Source organism: Tinamus guttatus, unplaced genomic scaffold, assembly GCF_059628265.1.
Source record: "Tinamus guttatus ecotype Peru unplaced genomic scaffold, ASM5962826v1 Tinamus_guttatus_pri_ptg000242l, whole genome shotgun sequence".
In the NCBI taxonomy this organism is placed as follows: domain Eukaryota; kingdom Metazoa; phylum Chordata; class Aves; order Tinamiformes; family Tinamidae; genus Tinamus; species Tinamus guttatus.
This window is the reverse complement of record NW_028288776.1, coordinates 1,816,533-1,835,827: the sequence shown is the minus strand read 5'-3', so window position 1 is coordinate 1,835,827 and position 19,295 is coordinate 1,816,533. Positions and strand designations below refer to the sequence as shown.

The window sequence follows — 19,295 nt, the reverse complement described above, 5'->3', positions numbered from 1 at the left end:
ACCTTATAGTAGCATTTTGGAAACATGCCATGCTGATTCAGTTTAATCATATTAATTATTAATATCATATCTATAGGAGTTATATATGCTTTTTTTTTCCTCCCCCTAAAAAGCTCAAATACATTTGCATGGTTATTGAAGCCCTTGAGACAAAATTCCAAAAATGGCCACATAAGGAAAAAAATATATATATAAAGATACACACACACACACGTATACATAATTCAAAGCAAATTCCCAAGAATGCAGTCTCTGGTCTCACAAGTGGTTCAGCTGGAACTAAAAACACAGTGAGTCATGTTTGTATGATGAGGACTGCAGACAGCAGGGGTTTCTTGACCAACCTTGTGCCTTCACTATAGCAATACCGTAACAACCCCATACAGGCAGCAAGGCACCTCTTATAGCTGCATTTCTTATTACAAGCATATAATTAAAAGAAATAATAATAGACTTCAGCCATCACACTTCAGAAGAAAAGTTAGATGGCCATCAGGGTGAACTAATAAAGTTTAAGAATGTTTTAGAGATCAAGAGAAAAACAAAACAAAACAAAGACACACACAACCAAGGCTTTCTTTATTCAAGTGTAAACATGCCATTTTCTCCCACATATTATGAACTATGAACAAGGCTGGGTAACCAGATTCAACTGAGCCAACATCAACAATCAAACCCAGGTCCTCTGTCAGTAAACATATGAATTGTTTGAAAAAAGGGAATAAGGGCACACTGCCTCAAAGTGTCACAGTTGCTCTCGTCTCCTGTACAGCACACTTGCGTTGCGAGGTGCTCTCGGGTGTGACTGCCTTTATACAGCTTCAGTTTGCAACTACATAATGGGTAGCACAAGCTTATTCTAAAAATCCATCAAAAAAGGAACATTTGAGGACAATACTGAAAAAACAGCAGTTGTTTCAGATAAAAAGAAATCCAGACGCAGAAGATCAGAAACAAGAATACTAGAAACAGAAAACTAGTATATACATGCTCCATACCAGCAATATGACAGCAATTAAGGGATATTAACTACACCAGTGGCTAATTAAAAAAAGTTTAAATAACTCCCTGAATCAGATCAAAATAAATAAATAGATGTCTACTCACTCTTAGTCCTGGAAATCCAGGAGGACCAACACCACCAACGATACCCTTAAAAGATAAATAACTTTATCAGAATTTTAATATTTTAAGAAATTATCAGTTCTACTAAGATAAATAAGAATCATCTGCAAAATAAATAAATTGGGATTTATCTAGGAAGTTCCTGAAAAGTGCCAGCTTGCCACTGTGTAAAGGAATATACTTACTGAAACCCTTGACTGTGAAATTAGATATTTGTGTCTTAAAGTCATTCCTGTGTTAGTGAAGAATGCCAGATTTGATATCCTGATATTTTAAGAGGGAAGAAGAAAAAGCAATGGAGATGGGAGAGGACTCCATGAGATACTATGAAGATTCTTTAGGGGGGGGGGGGGGGGGAGCAACCCTGTTCAGAGCAAGACACTTGTCACCTGTAAATCACATTAGAGTTACATTCTCTTTATGGAAAAATATTTCTTGATGTGAACAAGTTCCCCCAGGCCAGCACCCTTCCCGCTGGCTGGCCCAACCTCTGCGACCAGGAACTCAATGGAAATCCTACCGAGGGCTCCCCGCAGCCCATTCCCGTTCATCACGAAGGGCATCAAAACTGTGCCCGGGAGAAGCCACCCAAAGGGGCAGAGCCACAGCGGGCACCTCCAGCCTCTGCCCTCTCCTCCTACACCAACCTGCCCCAACCTAAGTGCCGGAGGCCGGACTCCGCCGCCATGTTTTCCATGGGCATGGGAGAGATGTCACTAGCGGGGCAGCGCTAGGAGGGGCGCCCTGCCTCCATGTTCCCTCACCGCAGGCCTCCCTGCGGCATCGCTGTCCCGCGCCAGCGCGGCACACGGCTCTGTGAGGATCAGGTCGTATCTGCATCGCACCAGGCGGCCGCCCCCACAGCTGCGGCCCTGGCCCCCTTCCTGAGCCAGCCCTGGGGAAGGCACAGGAGCTGCTGCCTCTTCGGGGAGGCGGCAGGAGCAGCAGCTGCCTCAGGATTAGAAGGAACTCGCTCCCAAATGTTTGTGCTAAAGCAGGCTTCTTTGTGATGTGCAAGTCTGCAATTTAGGACCCTGGCTTTCTGAGGTTGTTTCTATTAAAGCACCGTTGTTCTTTAGATCCTGTGGAAAAAGCACCTCTGCTTTTCAGGAAAGGAGGGGGATCTGGGAATAGCAGCAAGGAAAGGAAGTACTCCTGCATGCCTTTTGCAAAGCAGTCCATCACAGGTACAACCCCCAGAGCAGATTATGAGCACAAACTGACATACTCTGACATTGCCTCATGGGGGTCTTTGCCTCAGAAAATGCAAAATAATTTTCTCCCATGTCTCAAAATTCTGGCACCAGAGGATACTAATTGCATGAGTAATGTTCACAGCAGCTGCTCTTAAAACAATCTTCCAATCTCAAGGTCAGGAAAGGGCAGGTCTTTAGCAAGGAGACCAACTCTGACCATTTCCAATAGCAGCTGATAGTAGTTTCCAAACAGGAGACCCAGCAGTGAGAGCAGAGTGAAGTGCCCTTTGCTCGTGTGGTGCAAAGCCCTTTACGCTGGTTTCTTCTATCAAAGGAAACCTGGGGTTGGAGTCTGTGAGAGAGCTTCCCTACAAAGAGGGTGAGAAAGCAAAGCTCCTATGAGCACAAGCAGCAAAGCGACGTGTTGGTGCCTCAGCTTGAGGACTGCACCGGCAGAGCAGTTCAGCCCGAGAGTGCTGCCAAGAATGGAGCTGTTACCACACTGGTTATAATGCACTAAGTGACATACTAGTAACAGTGCATTCAGTATCATTCATAGCATGCAATCAACTATCAAATGCACAAGCATACAAAAGCCAGGGTTTTGGCACAGAAGTTCAGAATGCTTTTTTTTTTTTTAATGGCATCCTAGAATTATGGTTTAAATAAATAATGCGAAAATATATTTCTGAATAAATTTCTGAAGTCAAAACATCAACTGGTAATGCAAGAGGGACAGGAAAACATTTGACTTCAGATAGCCAGCACCTGTGGCAGTGAAACTGCTGAGAGCATGTAGCTTCTTCCCTTTCACTTCCATCACCACTGCCCACTTCAGTACTGTCCTAGCATCTTCCACATTTAAGTAACAAATCTTCCCACAGGCTTCAGAAGTAGGCTTTTCGGGGAAAAAAAAATCTCCTTTCTATTCAAAAGAGTGTTCATCATGAATGTTATGTATTTTACTATGTTAATCAGCACAAAATTTGATACTTACAGGATTCCCATCCGGACCAGGTGGTCCTCTATTTCCAAAGTCACCTGGAAAACCCTAAAGCAGAAAAGAGAATCTTGTTCTTTAGGACCATACACAAAGGATGGTTTATGCATCAAAGTCCTATTGATCTTAAAAATTAAGACAGCAGCAGCAAGGTGGAGACAGACAGAGAAAAGGAAGAAATTTTCAGTCACGCTGTTCAAGTGGTATTTTGTTGTTTTTTAAAATTATATCCAAAGAAATGTAACAACATACTGCAAGTGAAGGATAAAAATCAGATGACAGAGTGCTTTGAGAGCAATATTACAGCAATATAACTCAGATTGTTTGTGCTTGGAGTCTCCTATTTCTGTGGTTAGTGCTTTTACCTCAAAATTAATTTTTTTTCTTGTGACATATAGATTTCAGTAAAATATTCTGTCTTTCACTCTCTTTTTACTGTTCCCCAAATACTAATGGCTCCAGACTCAGTATGAGAAATGTGCATTAGAAATGAGATTTTCCACACTCTGGCACAACACTCCTTACCAGTGTGAACATTTGTCTTCCTCAGTCTGCATCCAGAGACTGAGACAATAATGCAAACAAGATATGAGAAAGCCTCATTCGTTTTGATCAGAGTTTTTGGAATGGAGCTCAGGTTATCAGAGATAGCAATTCTCCTTTAACACAAGGATGTAGAAGAAATTAGACTAGCCCAGTAAAGCACTAAAGCTTCTTGTAAAACAAAATTAACTTATTATTTATTATTAACTTATTAACTTTTTAAAAAAAGTCATCAAAAGGGAAATGGAGAATGCAATGAGACATTTTTTCCAGCAATGAGATAACAGATGCAGGTTGTAGATTATTATTTACATACAGCACTGAAACACCATGCCATGGATTATTAAGGAAACATCACCCACAGTTACCATAACTCCATTCTCAACAATATGAGTCTTCTAACTGATGCCAATAAAACTATATTAGTAAGTAGAAAAGGAGAAGAATTTCCAACCTAGGAAAGCAGTCAGAAAAGTCTAAAATTGGAAGTAGTTTCGTAGTACTACTGTGCAACAAATGTTTTATTACATCAATATTATCTAACACATTACTATAAAACATATGAAGGAAGACTATTCATAATTTTAATAGAAAACAGAACCTTAACTGTTTTTGCACAGTTACAATGTACTAGACTAATAAATTCCTAGTACAGTTTATAAAGTCTTTTTTGTCACGTTGGCTGCTGGTTGTAACTAGTCCCATACAGAAGAAAACTATGTAAAAAAAATTCTCCCTAAATGTGGTCAAACTATATACAGAAAAACACATCAGAGTAACATGATATACAATGCATTAAAAATACTGCAGAATAAGGCAAATTTTGAACCATAAGCATACAACAGGAATAAACAGGATACATATGCTTTGTCTATAAATCATTTTCTTTAAAGTGAACTATATATCCCATGAATCTCAAACAAATCCCTACTCTAATCTTCCTAATAAAGATTTTGGCAACTGAATATTTTGTTCCATTTCAAATATGCCAAACATTACAAATACTAGTAACTACTCAGCAAGCCTGCTAAGTGGTTAGCATTTTGAATATCAATGGCACAGCACTTTGTCAAGTATCAAATATATTACCTGTCTGTCTCTTAAGATGAGTAACTAAACATCAGCAAGTCTAATTGTCTCATCTATGACCTTTCTAATATGCTCTTACTGTAGTTTTCAATCCTTATTAAATATTAAATGAACTACTGTATTTATCCAGTGGAAGACCACAGTCTCCACTTTTTATACTTCAGATTACTTTCCAAAAAAATGAGATCATATTCAAGCTTTATTTTCTTCCAGAAGGAACTTTGCCAGTCAGACTATTCTTTTTCCAGGATTATCATTGTCAGAAAACGTGTCCAAAGAAATAAGTTGTATCCTAGACAAGGCTAGGCGTCTGACTTCAAGCACTAGGCAATTCCAGTGCCAAGCATCCTTTAGTGACAATGCACAGCCCCAGAGCCCTGGGGCTGTCAGCTCTCTGACAGTGTCTTTTGCCCCAGGGTCCACCACAGCTCTTGTCATCTGAAAAGAAAAAAAAAGGACGTTCTCTATCTAGCAAGGCACACTAAGCCAGGCACCCATTTAACTACTCTGCTGGATTGGTCACCATATTGGTAGACTTTAGTCAAGTAAGTGCTTTATGGGCAATAGAAGCTTTGGAATGACCTTGGGATTATGGAAATGACAACATTACAGAGGAAGGAGAACTCCATAAGAGGTTAGCCAATAACATGGCACAGAGGCACTCTCACTGAGGTCTCTTGTGTATTAAACCATTTCAGACTGATTTTTATAACTAAAAGCCCTAATCAGAGCACAACCTGGTACCAAACTGTATTCTTGTAAAGAATGAGACAACTGCTCGCCACAGGGCACTCAGCACCAGCCCAGAGGCACTGAAAAAAACACCGCACTGGCAACCAGAAGCTGCAGTGATACCTGCCCCGAGAATGAGATTATAATCACAGGTTTGCAACAGGTTTGCAGAGCACCCTCCTGCCACCTCCTTTTCTTTATGCACCCTGAGCAGAAGCCCTCTGTTTCCCTTCTAGATTCTTATTCCTCTTAACTGCTTCGTGCGACTCACTGACATGAACATACTACCAACTACTGCAATATATTGATAGAAAAACCTGTCCTTGTACATTGCTCAGATGCACAAAGTGGTCAAGTTTAATTCACATTAGAAGTAAACTATAACATACTCAAAAAGTATAGGGGTGCTGTGTCTTATAGCTAAAAAATTAAAAATCAGAACCTTACTTTCACCTTAACAATTTAATAGCAGTTTCAGAAACGACACTATGTGTGCCTCTCTTTATACCAATAGACCTGTGTTGAAGACTGGTGTCTTTTTCATAGGATGGTGGTATAACAGAGCAAACAAAAAATAAAAGAAATAATTAAACAGAGTTCTCCGCATTTTTATAGCGGACATCTGTTAGAGGAAAGGCAACAGTACTGCTGCACAAACATGTTCAAGTGCTACATGTTCAGTTTCAGATGAAAGCCATCTGAAATGCTAAGTGCAAGTGAATGCATGACTGGGGAGCACTATTGCTGTTTCCAATAGCAAACCACAAGCTAAAATTGGAAGGTCCTGGAGAGCTTCAAAGATCTCAAATAATAAGGTCACAGCAGAAAACAAAAGACTCGGCATAGAAGATATACCACAGAAAAAATGTGAGCCTTGATAATGTATGCTTGGAAGATCTGTGTTTATTTTCAGCTGTAGAAATATATGGTAAGTAGAGAATAGCTTTAATTTGCCATAGTCCAGAAATATCAGACATTAGAAGGTGCTGATTTGCATTTTAAACACCACCAAAATTAAACTTCTCAAACTTGCATCATAGCTATACCTTGTGCAGACACAAATTTTACAAGAATATATTTCTGTACTTCTGTACTTTAACTCTCATGAAGCTGACATTAATAACCATCCACAGGCTCATCTTGTTAAGCATTCTTCACTTTAGTGCAAGTACTAGGAAACAATAGAAAGTTATTTGCAGAAAGTATAGAAGTAAGATTTTTCAAATGATGCAGTGACTTACAGGACCATTTATGCAGAAATGATAAGTTTCAAAAGCCTTACCTGTCTCCCTTTAGGGCCTCTTTTACCATGGAGACCTGGAATGCCCTGGGAAGAGATAAGCCACCATAACTTGCTTTTCTTCAATAATATGAATTCAGGAAATTAACTTCCACTCGATTGAAAAACAGTTTGAGAACAAGCACCATAAAGAAGAGATTTGAACAAAGACTCATAGAGCCAGTGTCCTATAAGAGGTATTCCTATAAGGAATGAGCAGAAACACAAAACTGCTAGTCTTTGCCCTGGACATACCTACATATCAGCTGAACTACAAAGAAAGGCCAGATCCTGGCTGCATTAAATCATATGGTCAGACATCCTTTGTGTTCACGAGAAAAGAAAAAAAAGCTCAAGCATAGAGTAAAAGAGATTGAGACTGCTATGAACAGTTTTATTCTACACATTTTCTAGAAATTGGCAAATACTGAAAAAATCACTTCAACTGATTACTGAACTCAGTGGGAAGAAAGAGAGACCCCTAATCCTCACATTACATTGAGTGAATAATTTACAGGTGATTCATATTAACCTCAGTACCACTGTATCACATTGCTTAGACAAGTTTTAGATGATCTATTTATTTATATTCTGCTTACCAATTTTGCCTTTTGACCAAGACTCAAATGAACAGTAACATCCTTTTTATTTTGTACAAGCCACTTCTAAAACACATTGCTTCCTTAGCATATCGCATTTCCACACAAATTCCAATACTTCATTGCATATTCATTTCATTAAACTATTGATCTTTCTTTAAACATACCCTTTCTCCTTCAGGTCCAGGTTGTCCTGCCATACCTGGAGGTCCAATGAATCCCTTAAAAGACAAAAATACTTCTTTTTGAAAGGCCACTTCCTACTAACACTATTTCATCTTAGTATTGGTCAGCTGTGAGTTCAAGATGCAAGGATTAATTCATAATTTACTCTCCAACCAATTACAAAAACAACTCACTATAGTACAGGTAGCAACTACTCTAACCATACAAAGAAAGTGTTCCAAAAAAAGTTAAAGTTGCATCAGAGAGCTCTAATAAATGAAACATGCAACAAAAGTTACTGGAAATTTACCTTACTCATAAAGTATAAAATATAAATCAGAAGACGTTTGTTATCTTTAATAACCTTCCTGATAGTTCTCATATGCAAGTGTCCCAGAGAATTTAAGCAGAAAGGTTCCCTTTGTGTATGTGTATATATACACACACACACACACGCATATATATAAAATTGCTGTGTATTTCCCTCCCACCTTCTCCTTCAGAAGGGCAGAAATACATCCTCACTTCAAGTCAGCTTTCCTGCATTTGCATGGTATCCTAGTCCTTCCATGGTGATTGTAAAATTTGGTTAGAAATAGACTCTTTGCTAAGTCCATTGTCAAATGTAAGTGTTGCTTCAATATGAAAAATTAACGTTGCCTTCTGTGAAGGACCCATTACAACAAGCGACCTGCTGAACCCTGGGTAGCAGAGAGGTCAGATCACTGTGACGTGCTCACAAGCCAGCCAGTTAAGAACTAATCAAAAGAACAGAGCGGCGGAGGGGAAACAAAACAAAACAAATAAAAACCCCATAACCACCCAGAAATTAAGATATTCATAAGTAGAGAACTTGTTATTTGAGCACTTTAGAATATGTTTTTCTCTCTGGTTGACTCAATAATTTCTTTCCACCACTACACAGATCTCAGTAGAAGTCTCACCCTTTTCCCCCCCTCTTTCCTCCATCACATATATCAAACCCTATAATGAAAATTATAAAAGCAGGACATTTTTCTCACTGATAGGAATTTTCATAACTACATGATAAATAAAATACATACACTCTTTTCTAAATGATAAAGGCAAGTTAAGACAGACTGTTGCAATGCTCACGAAGTGTGCAATTTCTAAGTGCTTCCTTCTCTTCAGGCCATCTTGCTTATTGGTCAGTCAAGTCCCATAACTGCAAAACTGGAAGTAAAATGTGCAAAAGCATCCAGATCCCTATGCTTTAAGTTAGACTTAGAAATATTTTTACTACATTTTCTTAAATGATTGTATGTGCAAGTGTTTTATATGCTGTCTCATGAGGTCTGTAAATTAACTCTGGCAACACTGCTTAATTACTGCTTAATTTTGCTACACTCTGTTGCTTCAGTAGCTCATTTTTCATGCTTCCATTGTGGTGCACATGTACTACACTATACGGATATAAAAACACACTCTATACTCACTAAAAATGGCAGTACACTTCATACCTCACTCTCTAGTCCTCTGAGTGTAATTAAATATTTTTTACTCATTCTTTGATGATACTATGCAAGACAGTGCCCATCTTGATATCTAACCCTACTGAAAATGAAGAAAACAAAGGCACTTTTTTTTTTTTTCCCCTCTATAGCTCCTTAAAAAAGCTGAAAAGAAGAACATAGCTGCACTGTAGGACTGATCTAAACTTAAAGCTCTAAGGGATCATGCATTGTAATACATGACCGGAATCCTGTAACTAAATCCCTACATGGCACATTAGTGCAACCACTATCCATAGGGCTGCATCATCCTTTTTATTGTCAATTCATACAAAGAAATACAAGCCTTAAGACCTGACACTTGATTTTCCCTCGCATTACTCATACTAGTAAAGGTTAGCCATTTTCAGTTTTATATCAAGAGGAAAAAAAAAAAAGTAACTTTTCAACAAGTGACTGAGATCACTTAATGTTTTGTCTATTAGAGAAAGAAACAGAATGCATTAATAATCTGTGCAGAAGTGGGGAAAAAAAAAAAAAAAAAAAGAGATGCAGTCCCTGAGGGTACAATATCTGTGGGCACTAAGTCCTCACAAAGTAATTTTTCCCATCACAGTAATGAAAACTGACACAAAGAATTTTAAAAAGTTTTAAACCCTGCTCCAGGTGAAGGCTGTGAGTAGCCACCTTTCAAAAACAAAGAGCAAAACCAAACCTAGCAACACAATGAGCCTATTTTAATAGCTATTTGGAAACATAGCACGCTGCTGAGCTATCTGTACAATGTGAGCACTGTAGAGCTGAGGGCCTGAGAGTGCCTTGCAAAAGGCCCTCCAAATCCCAGATGCAATCAGCTGCAAGCAAGATATGGACAACCTGCGTCTGCTACCAGAGCTTGAGAGCTGCCTTCAAGGAATATTTACACATGGGAGCACTTGTATGCATGGGCATGTGCCTATTTAAAAACAAAAAAGAAGAGACAACCTATTTTTTTTTCTCCATGGACAATCAAGGTAAACACTGAATCAGCAAAGGGCAGATTTAAACCTTCAGTCTCTGGAATCATGGGCTGAAGTACTTAAAAAATCTTGATGATGGTGACTTTTAGGCTTTTTATGCGACAGGACTGCTTCCCTTTATCAACTGCTGTAGCAGTTACAGATTGCAAATGCCAGATCTGTCTTCCCTCTTGACAGCTCCCATTACAGAAATAATGCTTCAGGCAGGAAACATTTGCTCCTCTTCACTCCCAGCTCTCACACCCACGTTCAGTACTGCTTTCCTTTTCTTGTCTGGACACATTCCAAGTGAGAGGAAGAGCAACAACACAAGGCTGCTCTATATTGCTCCCTGCTTACCGTGAAAAAAAAAAAAAATCCTTAAACTTATTTTGAAAATAACACTATCATTTCCCACTTGATTCTGCAAAGACCAGGTGATTCAGTGGGCAAACAACTGTCAAGGCTCCCCCAGCCCTGCTTCTCATGTACTCTATGTATAAAAATACAGTCATGCATGCCAAAATGCTTAAAATGCTTACTTACTCTTACACCTTTAGGACCTGGGTTACCTTCTGGGCCAGCTAAACCCTATTACAAAAAGATACTTCATTTAAAAAAAAACAGAAATGCTCTATTTAAGAGAATTTTAACAGTAACTGTTGACCACAAACAGACAATGCTTCTTTCAGAATGTGTTTAAGAGGATGTCACCAAGGACATGCACAAGCACCATGTTGAGTAAAGTGTTTAGACATTCAGTGCTTTGCTAATGGATTTGTGTGTGCCAGAAAGGTGTAAAAATTCTATATCTAAATCACTCAGTGCCAAGTTTAAAAGGCATAAAGGGCTACCTGTGAAAGCGGTGTGGCTTAAATATAAATGATACTATGCAAACCGATACATTTATCCTATTAGAAATTCCATAAATGTTAGAGGATATGTTTTAGAAGTACAAGAGTTCAACAGAGTAAATCAGGCAGCTTTTCCAATGTTGATCCATCCAATGTTGTACACCCATTAAATCATATTAAAATTAACCATAGGGGAACCAGATGAGGGAAAAATTACGGGAATGATTTTAACAAACGCCCCATATCAGATGTTTTCAAACAAAAAAAGAACGAACGAAACAAAGACATTAGTACAGTTACTGCACCTGCCTGCCAGGGTAACCAACTGCTCCAGTATTGCCAGCCATTCCTGGAATTCCCTAAATAGGAAAGTCAAAAACAAACAAACAATAATTTTGCTAATTTTAGACTAAAACCCTAAAAGTTCCTACACATATAATTTCAGCTACCTTTCCTTAGAAAAGCATTGCAAGTGGAGTAGGCTAAGATGTTACGAAATATGATAAAGCATAACACCAAATTCCAGAATGAAAAGCATACACTGCATTTATAAAAAGCTATTGAAAAGGTCTGCAGGAGACAAGTCTTTAAGATGAAGAATCTTCACTTATTTTAGGTATATTAGGATAAATGTTTTAAAACTTTAAAGAAGTATCAGCTTTATAAAGACAGGCAGAAGTTGCCCCAGAATCAGGTCAATAGATTAGTCATGATAGGTCATGACTGCATTGAACCTCTTTCCATCTTTCTTCTTCCTAATCAGGTCCAAAAATTACTTTTGTTGTAGTTTTATTACTCAACATCCGTGCATCTGAGTGTTTATTTTCAGAAAAAAATGCATCTTTCTGAAATGGTGCCAAAATGGCCTGGCCCCATCGCTAAGCCACTGGAAGCTCCATCCACCTCTGTTCAGTGACTTTGATTTCAAGCAGGCCATCTCCATAAATTGAACACTCTCCCAGCCTGACCCTTCCACCCCCTGTCAATGTAACTACAGGGATGGACCAGGATTTCCTCCCTGAGCTGTTTCACAGCTGATTTATGGTGAAACAGCAGCCTTAGGAAGCAAACAGAAAAGTGAAGAGGCAAAAAGGTTGCAATATTTTTTGTTTATATCAGCTGCCATGGAGCTGATTCTGTCAGTTGCTTTCAGCTGATTTTGATTCTCCTTATAGCAGACATTACGCCATGGAACTGGGATCTGTGGTCTCCTATTCTAGCTCAGATGGATCTCAAATATATATATATATATATATATATATACACACACACATATATATGTGAAAAGGAACTCAAAAAGCAGTGGAATTATTGCATTTACAACTTCTCTTTTAAAACTCTTCCATTCACAGCTCTTTAAGGAATCTAACAATTCACTGATTCAAGGAATGTGCCTCTTTGCTGTAAAAGCTTCTGAAAATGCAGACATGCAGGTGCTACAGATGAGTAGTAACTGGCCTAACTCATGTCTTTCTCCAGCCAGACATGAAAACAGCAGCAATAAGTACTATTTCCAAAATAAAACACTTTCCTTCCAAAGTGTTCTCTGAAAGGCTAGTTATTTGCCTTTGTAATTTAAAAAAATACTGACAACAAAAGTATGACAAATCTGAGACACTGCACTGCCAATTATCCTATACTGGAACGCATCTAATGGCCTTCAAAGGAATCCGTACACTTGATTGCATAACTGGCAGAATTATTCTGCAATGCAAGCCTCAATTTTTTCCTCCATGATAACCAACTAGCCACTTTTCCCCAGCAATTACTTTGAAGTTAAGATACACTTCTACTGAAGCTAACAACGCTATTATTTTTCCCCTCCACTGACTATCTCTATCTCCCTGTTAAATTATAGTCTACACAAAAAAATCTCAGTGGGCCTGTAATAAAAGTCACCACTCATTCAGTTAAGATTTGTGTCAGACTCGGTTAAAGTTACAGATAACGATCATGAATGTTTATCGCCCTTCTGGTGATTATCATCTGTTATGATTACCATTTCTCTTTCAGTATTGTACAAGAGACACTCATGTTTCCACTTACACTGCATTTGAGATTCCCATTATTGCTAATAAGAGGTATCAGCAAGGCACCATCTACGAAACACTCAAATTACACCTTCAACTGGCATGGAAGTGTGAAGAAAGCACCGACCAACCATTTCATTCTCTACATACTAGGAGATAAAAAATGCATTAAGTCAGCAGAGGTTTGAAAGAATTTGAACTGTGCCTCTAGCAAGAATTTCACACCAACATCTGCCAAGCCAGTGAGGTAGCTGAATAAAACAAGCTGGCCTTTTCTGCTTCATTTAGGACATTTTCACTACACTGATCTCTAGAGAATCTGAATTCTTGGTCAGGAACTTTTGATCATTTCCTAAATGAGCATGCAATTTGTACTGATTGCTTCTACTGAACGCTTACATAGGGTCATGCCTTCTTCCATCTTCCACTGCTCCTACCTACTGTAGTGCATATTGTCACTGCCATCACTTACCGGCTCACCCTGCGGCCCTCGCAGTCCCAGATAACCCTTGAGACCCTGCAGGCAATGGAACAGATGTGTGATAAATACAGTTAAACACACAAAATTAACCTTTTCTTCTAACTTCAAACGCCCCCTAGGAGTTTATCAAAGCTTGTTTGAAGAATTAGTATCATTTGTGTTCAGCAGCTCACAAGGGTAAGGAATGTCCATGGCAGCCAAGACAATTTCAAGGCATCACTATAGTCATAAACTTGTTTTCATTAAACAAATGAGTACACTGGATGTCTTCCCCAGTGACTGTTGGAATAAATCCAAATCCCTCTTTTCAATGTGTTTCCACATTCCAAATCCTTGCTGCAATTCCCTCTCCAAACAGGCAGTTCAAGGGACAGCCCTAAGCACTGTGTCATCTCAGATTGTTTTAGGATATTCTCTAGGAAGAAAGACCTTCCAGAACCCATGTCCGTCTGTCTCTATTTTTTAAATATTAAATGAGAGAAAATACTAGGTCATATGTTATGGAATTTATCCTATTGGAGAGACTAGCCTGTGCCTTATGACAGAAATCTTCCCTGTGGTGCTAGAAATATGAAGCTGACAAACTTTTTGACACATTCTGTATTATACGCACTGTTCATATCCCAGTTTTACTCTTTCACTATATTTAAAGGTTCAGTTAAAATATACATGAGTTATATACATTCAGTTAAAATATGCTAGAAAAATCTCAGTATTTTATTATTTCCAGAGCAAAGGACAGTTGGTGCTACTATGCATGGGCACAGTCAAGTGTATCAGAATTTAGTTTTTAAGGTGAATGAGCTCATCTCATCAACAGCTGCAAGGACGCCCTCGGAAGAGGGCACACAACTATGAGACGAAATAAGATGACTAATTACAGAGTGCACGTTTCTACACCACAGCAGCTTACTCCTGCCAGAGGGTAACTGCTACAGACTCACAAGTTAGAGTAGGATGTCCATACTGCTTTTCAGAATAGACGTGTCTTTATTCAGTACAACTTAGTTAATGATGGTTGGGAAGAAATCTAAATTATGTTAAAGTGAATATTAATCCAAAAAGAGAGCTTGCACATGGAGTTTTCCAGTGACTTAGCTAATCTTCTTAGAATTCTAAGTTTTCAAGTCTGGGTTCATGTTCCTGAGCATACTCACATAAATCCCATTATGCTTTGAGCTAAGATGAAAGTAAACAAGAACCACCACAATTTCACATGTACACATTTGAAAAATGAAATACCTCCCAAATTCTAATGATGATTAATATTTTGATTTGAAAGCTAAAAGCAGAACAGAAAGTTTTAAAGTTTCCTGTTACTCCAATGCAGTTTCTAAACTGCACATTTCTAAAACACAGTAAATTGCAAGAATACTTTTGTTTGCGTGAGAGAAAAAACTTTACTGCCAACTAAAACGACTCAGACAACCCTTTTAAGCCAGTTTAAGTTCCTGACTTCTACCATATGCCTAGCACAGTGGGACATAGACTGAATGAAGTCTCTATGCAGCAAAATAATACAGACATTAAATCATAACAGCAAGCACAGTTCAAGCCAAGCTATATTAGTTGTGTTCAGTCTATTTTATTAGTTTTTTTTTTCTGCAACTATTATTAAAATATACTTGGCAACACAGGCAAGTTTAGTAGAAAACAAAGAAGGTTCTGTAACCTCTAAAAATCAAAAATAATGTCTTATACCTAACACTACAAGCATTAGCTACAGAGAATACAAAAGTAGTTAACCTTTGAAAAGAGCCAAAGGGCTGGAATCAAAAACTTTCTGCCATAGGGCAAATCTAACAAATAAAATAGTGCTCTACTCTGACACAGAAACATTCGCAATGACTTCACATTTTCAACATAGGACAAATTTTTGTCTTGTCTGTTGGCATTAGTAACACAACTGAGACTTCATGCAGCATCTCTTAGCTGGAATTTCCTAGGGAACGGAAATGCCACTTTCTAAAGCAGCCAGCAAATTGACACAGGATAAATTTGAAGCTTGGTGTGTAACGTTACTTTCAAAAGGAGCATATAGAAGGCTTCACTGAAAGCAGTCAGAAATGTCCAGACTCTCTGGAGGGAGGTTTACTATTCTAGATGCTTCTACCTTGCAAACGGAGCTGTGCTTGCAGCTGCTCTAGGCAAAACAAAGTTAGCTTGAGTTAGTTTAACATTATCATTATGCAAAGTAGTAAATGACAGGCTCTGCTCTCTATTCTCATTGCTCTATAGCTTGGGCACAGAAGCAGAATACAAGGCAGCTTGTGCTTTTTCCTCCTCTGCCCGGGGAGAAAAACAACCTTTTCTCCATGTAATTCAGCAGGGGAATGTCTCTCTCACAGAGAGAAATTTCCTTCTGCTGAAGGAAAACGACACTCTCCACAAAAAGCACTAAGACACCCGAGGTTACATACAATTTACATCACCACAGCTACTGCCCTGTGTTCATCTATTTGCCTTATTCTTCACAGGATACAAAAGGAAACACGGAGTCCTTCTCAGGCTGCAATGAATTTTCACTCCCCTCTCTACACAAATTCTTCAACATGTCTGATCATACTATAAGTCAATAGGTGAATTTTACCAGGATTTTCTGGAAACAGATTTTCATGCTTTACTATTAAACACAAACATTTTGCAAAATAACTGGCCAATCTTTTTCTTTAAAAATATTTTCAAACATCATTGGAAAGTACCTGTGACCACACATGTGCTGCAGTCATTTTAGTGCATTGGCACGAACTCAGGTAAATTTAACTTCCAGACTTCTTCACTGCCCTTTGGTTGACAAATCCATTCCCCACTTCTCAGGCTATTAGAGCTCACTGCTCCCCTGTCTATACAGGGCAAGAAAGACTTTAAGAAGGGAGGATGGGTAAGAAGGGTGTTTCTCCCATGAGGTGTCCAAATTCCTATAAGAAAAGTTTTGTGAGCGTTGATTTTGATGGAAACAAGAACGGCTCCATACAGATCCACGCAACTGTTCTAGAAACGGCATTCACCTCAAACTTACACAGATCTCCTGCCACTGCTTCTCTGCTTGAAAAGATGCCTGAAAGAACAGGCCTCTAAGCACTTCATAAACATACAATTATCAGTCCTTGCACTAGAATAAATTTGAAACCCTAAATTTCATGTAAATGAGCAAAACTTAGCCTCTTGCATTGTGTGCTACAGGCAAAAGAATTAAGTCTTACTTAGTTAGCAGCCACAAGGATATATATTCTGAAACATGGCATAGAATGAGAAATAAAATTTATCACAATTATCTCTTTCCAGATCTTGATTACTAACATACTTTTGTTTTACTATTTCACAAACAAACAAAAAACATCAATTTGCAATTATGATCCAAAACAGTAGGTTTTGGCACAAACAGTATTATTGTGTTACACTGAGACCTTAAAAAAAAAAAAAAAAAAAAAAAAAAAAAAAAAAAACTACTAAACTCGGATATTCAGAGAAAACAGAACAAAAAAAAACAGAGTAGCCATATGGCTACTCACAAACTATTCTGGTACAAAAAGTGAAAATAATATCCACATTCACTCCAAATTTCCACAGCACATGTTTTTGTCTAAGTACCGCATAACATTGCACAAATAAAAGTGAGAACCCGCCTAGTAGTGACTAGAAATAAATCTGACAGTTTTGTGCATGTTAGCCCAAGAGCGTGGAGCAGGTGTGATGATGCCCAGAGGAGGGCAGCAGTTATTGCTGTGGGCTCCTTTGCCAGCTCTCACACCGCAGCTCTTCAAAGCCACCGCGATGGTTAATGGGAAAGGGACGCTGAGTTTCCTGAAGAAGTGTGTAAACCTCAAACTGAAGTCTTTCAGGAAAACACAGAGAAAAAAAAAAAAGAAGAACTATTGAGGTGAAATTAACAAAGATTTGCCTTACATTATTAAGAAGTCTGGAAAAGCATGAGGCTTTTTATTCAGTATCAAATACCTCGCAGCTTAAAAACTAAGCTCAAGCAATGTCAAAAAAATCAAATAGAAGTTGAAGCGGCATTAATGCATATTTAAGATTTGTTTTTCTTCCTTTCTACATATTAAAGAGAAAGGATATCAGAAATACATTATGTATTCAATACTATGGCAATTACCCAGAAGTATTGGGCTATAAAACAAAAATCAAAATAGTTTTATGCAGTTTATCCTTTGAGCTGGTATATTTCACAACTATTTCTGCTTTGAAAATAACTTCTAAGATCACAAACTGGCAGCACAGGAAGATCTGACTGTTTATTTACAAAGCTTGAATAATGATAACTAAAGATGAAATACTTTAAACAATAAGATGGGGGCTTGCCATTAAAAAAAAATAGTCAAGCATAAAACACTTCACAGGTGTAGTGCTGCTCAAAGGTTGGTATTCCTACAATCTGGGTCATGCAGTAATTGTCTTAAATGTGGTTTTAGTTAGTGCCTGATGTATAGGACATGGAAACAGTAAAGTTTCCAGTGATCAAGTAAGCATGTCTGCCCAGAGAGTCTCTAACCTTCAGATAAGGAGTGAATTCTTGTGGCAGGAAGAGAAAATGACCATGAGATTTTCATTTCCTTACTCCCAAACATCAGTCTCATAATCCAGGACAAATGACAGCTGCTTCCCATCTAAGAAGCTTTTATTTAAGACAAAACTACCTTATTGTCCAGGCAGAACAATCAGTCTGATGAAGTGGGAAAGCACTGTGCTTGGGAAGGGATTCTCAGAATATCCAATCTTGGGCTATTACAAAGGCCAATGTCCAGATTTTTAGGTTAACTCTCAGCAGAGGAGATGCAAATTCTTGTCAGAGCTACACATTTTCTCAGTTCCCAGAATCATGAGCCACATGATTTGGAAAGAAATTTCCACGCTCCTGGTGCTAATTCGTAATAGCTATTTTTCTATTTTTGGCTGCAGTTTTAGCACGTTTTGGCCAATTTGAGAAAACAAAGATGTGATTCCACACCTCAAAATAACTATCATACAGTTTCAGCATGAAGATGACATCGATAACATTGAGTGAAACAGTCTCTTTTTTTTTTTCTTTAATTTCAACAGCGTACAAGCTTTTATTAATTCCTTCTTTAAATGTCAAAGAGTGAAACCAAGAATATCTGGGCTTATCTTCCTAACAACTCATTTCATCCTTTGACAAATGCTTTATAGGTGCCTTTAGCATTACATACTACTACAAAATTCTGCTGTTATCTGTTCTACATATTTTTGTTACATTTGCAACACAAAAAAATCTTCTGTAGAGATACTGATTAAAAGCACTTTTTCCCATCTTGTTGATTCTCACTTCCTTTCAAAGGCCTTCAACACCACTCTGCTACCACAAGTTCATTTAGTTTCAATAAAGCTTTTGCACTGATCGCCCCAGAGCCTGACATATTTGGCACTGTACCAGCAGCTGGACAAAAGCCCGAGCTCCTTCCATGATCTCTTGACAATGAGATACCCATTACTGGGCATGGATTTGAGCCAGAGAGGTTTATAGGAAAAATGGACTCTTACCTTCTGGCCTTTGATCCCAAACGGGCCTGGAAAGCCTGTTGGGCCTGGATCCCCCTGCCAAACAAAATGAGCAGATTCACTGTGTTTCGCTGGAACATGACCCAGGGATACAAACATGTAGGATTTCATGTTTTCTCTGCATTCATGCACATGATGAAAAAGTAGATACTTCCATTTTTATCATGCATGGGTTATTATTGATACTACCTGGTAGG

The 19,295-nt window shown here is 38.4% G+C and overlaps 1 protein-coding gene across 1 annotated transcript in view; it reads right to left on the bottom strand.

The window, feature by feature from the left end:
* The window catches only part of COL24A1 (collagen type XXIV alpha 1 chain), a 124,265-nt gene that overhangs the window by 77,920 nt on the left and 27,050 nt on the right, over positions 1 to 19,295 (bottom strand). The window contains exons 7-14 of the mRNA XM_088526064.1: positions 19,081 to 19,134; positions 13,555 to 13,599; positions 11,358 to 11,411; positions 10,745 to 10,789; positions 7,731 to 7,784; positions 6,968 to 7,012; positions 3,319 to 3,372; positions 1,108 to 1,152 (exon numbers count right to left, since the gene is read on the bottom strand). Coding sequence (XP_088382190.1) covers positions 1,108 to 1,152; positions 3,319 to 3,372; positions 6,968 to 7,012; positions 7,731 to 7,784; positions 10,745 to 10,789; positions 11,358 to 11,411; positions 13,555 to 13,599; positions 19,081 to 19,134 — 396 coding nt within the window. The remainder of the gene's footprint in view (positions 1 to 1,107; positions 1,153 to 3,318; positions 3,373 to 6,967; positions 7,013 to 7,730; positions 7,785 to 10,744; positions 10,790 to 11,357; positions 11,412 to 13,554; positions 13,600 to 19,080; positions 19,135 to 19,295) is intronic.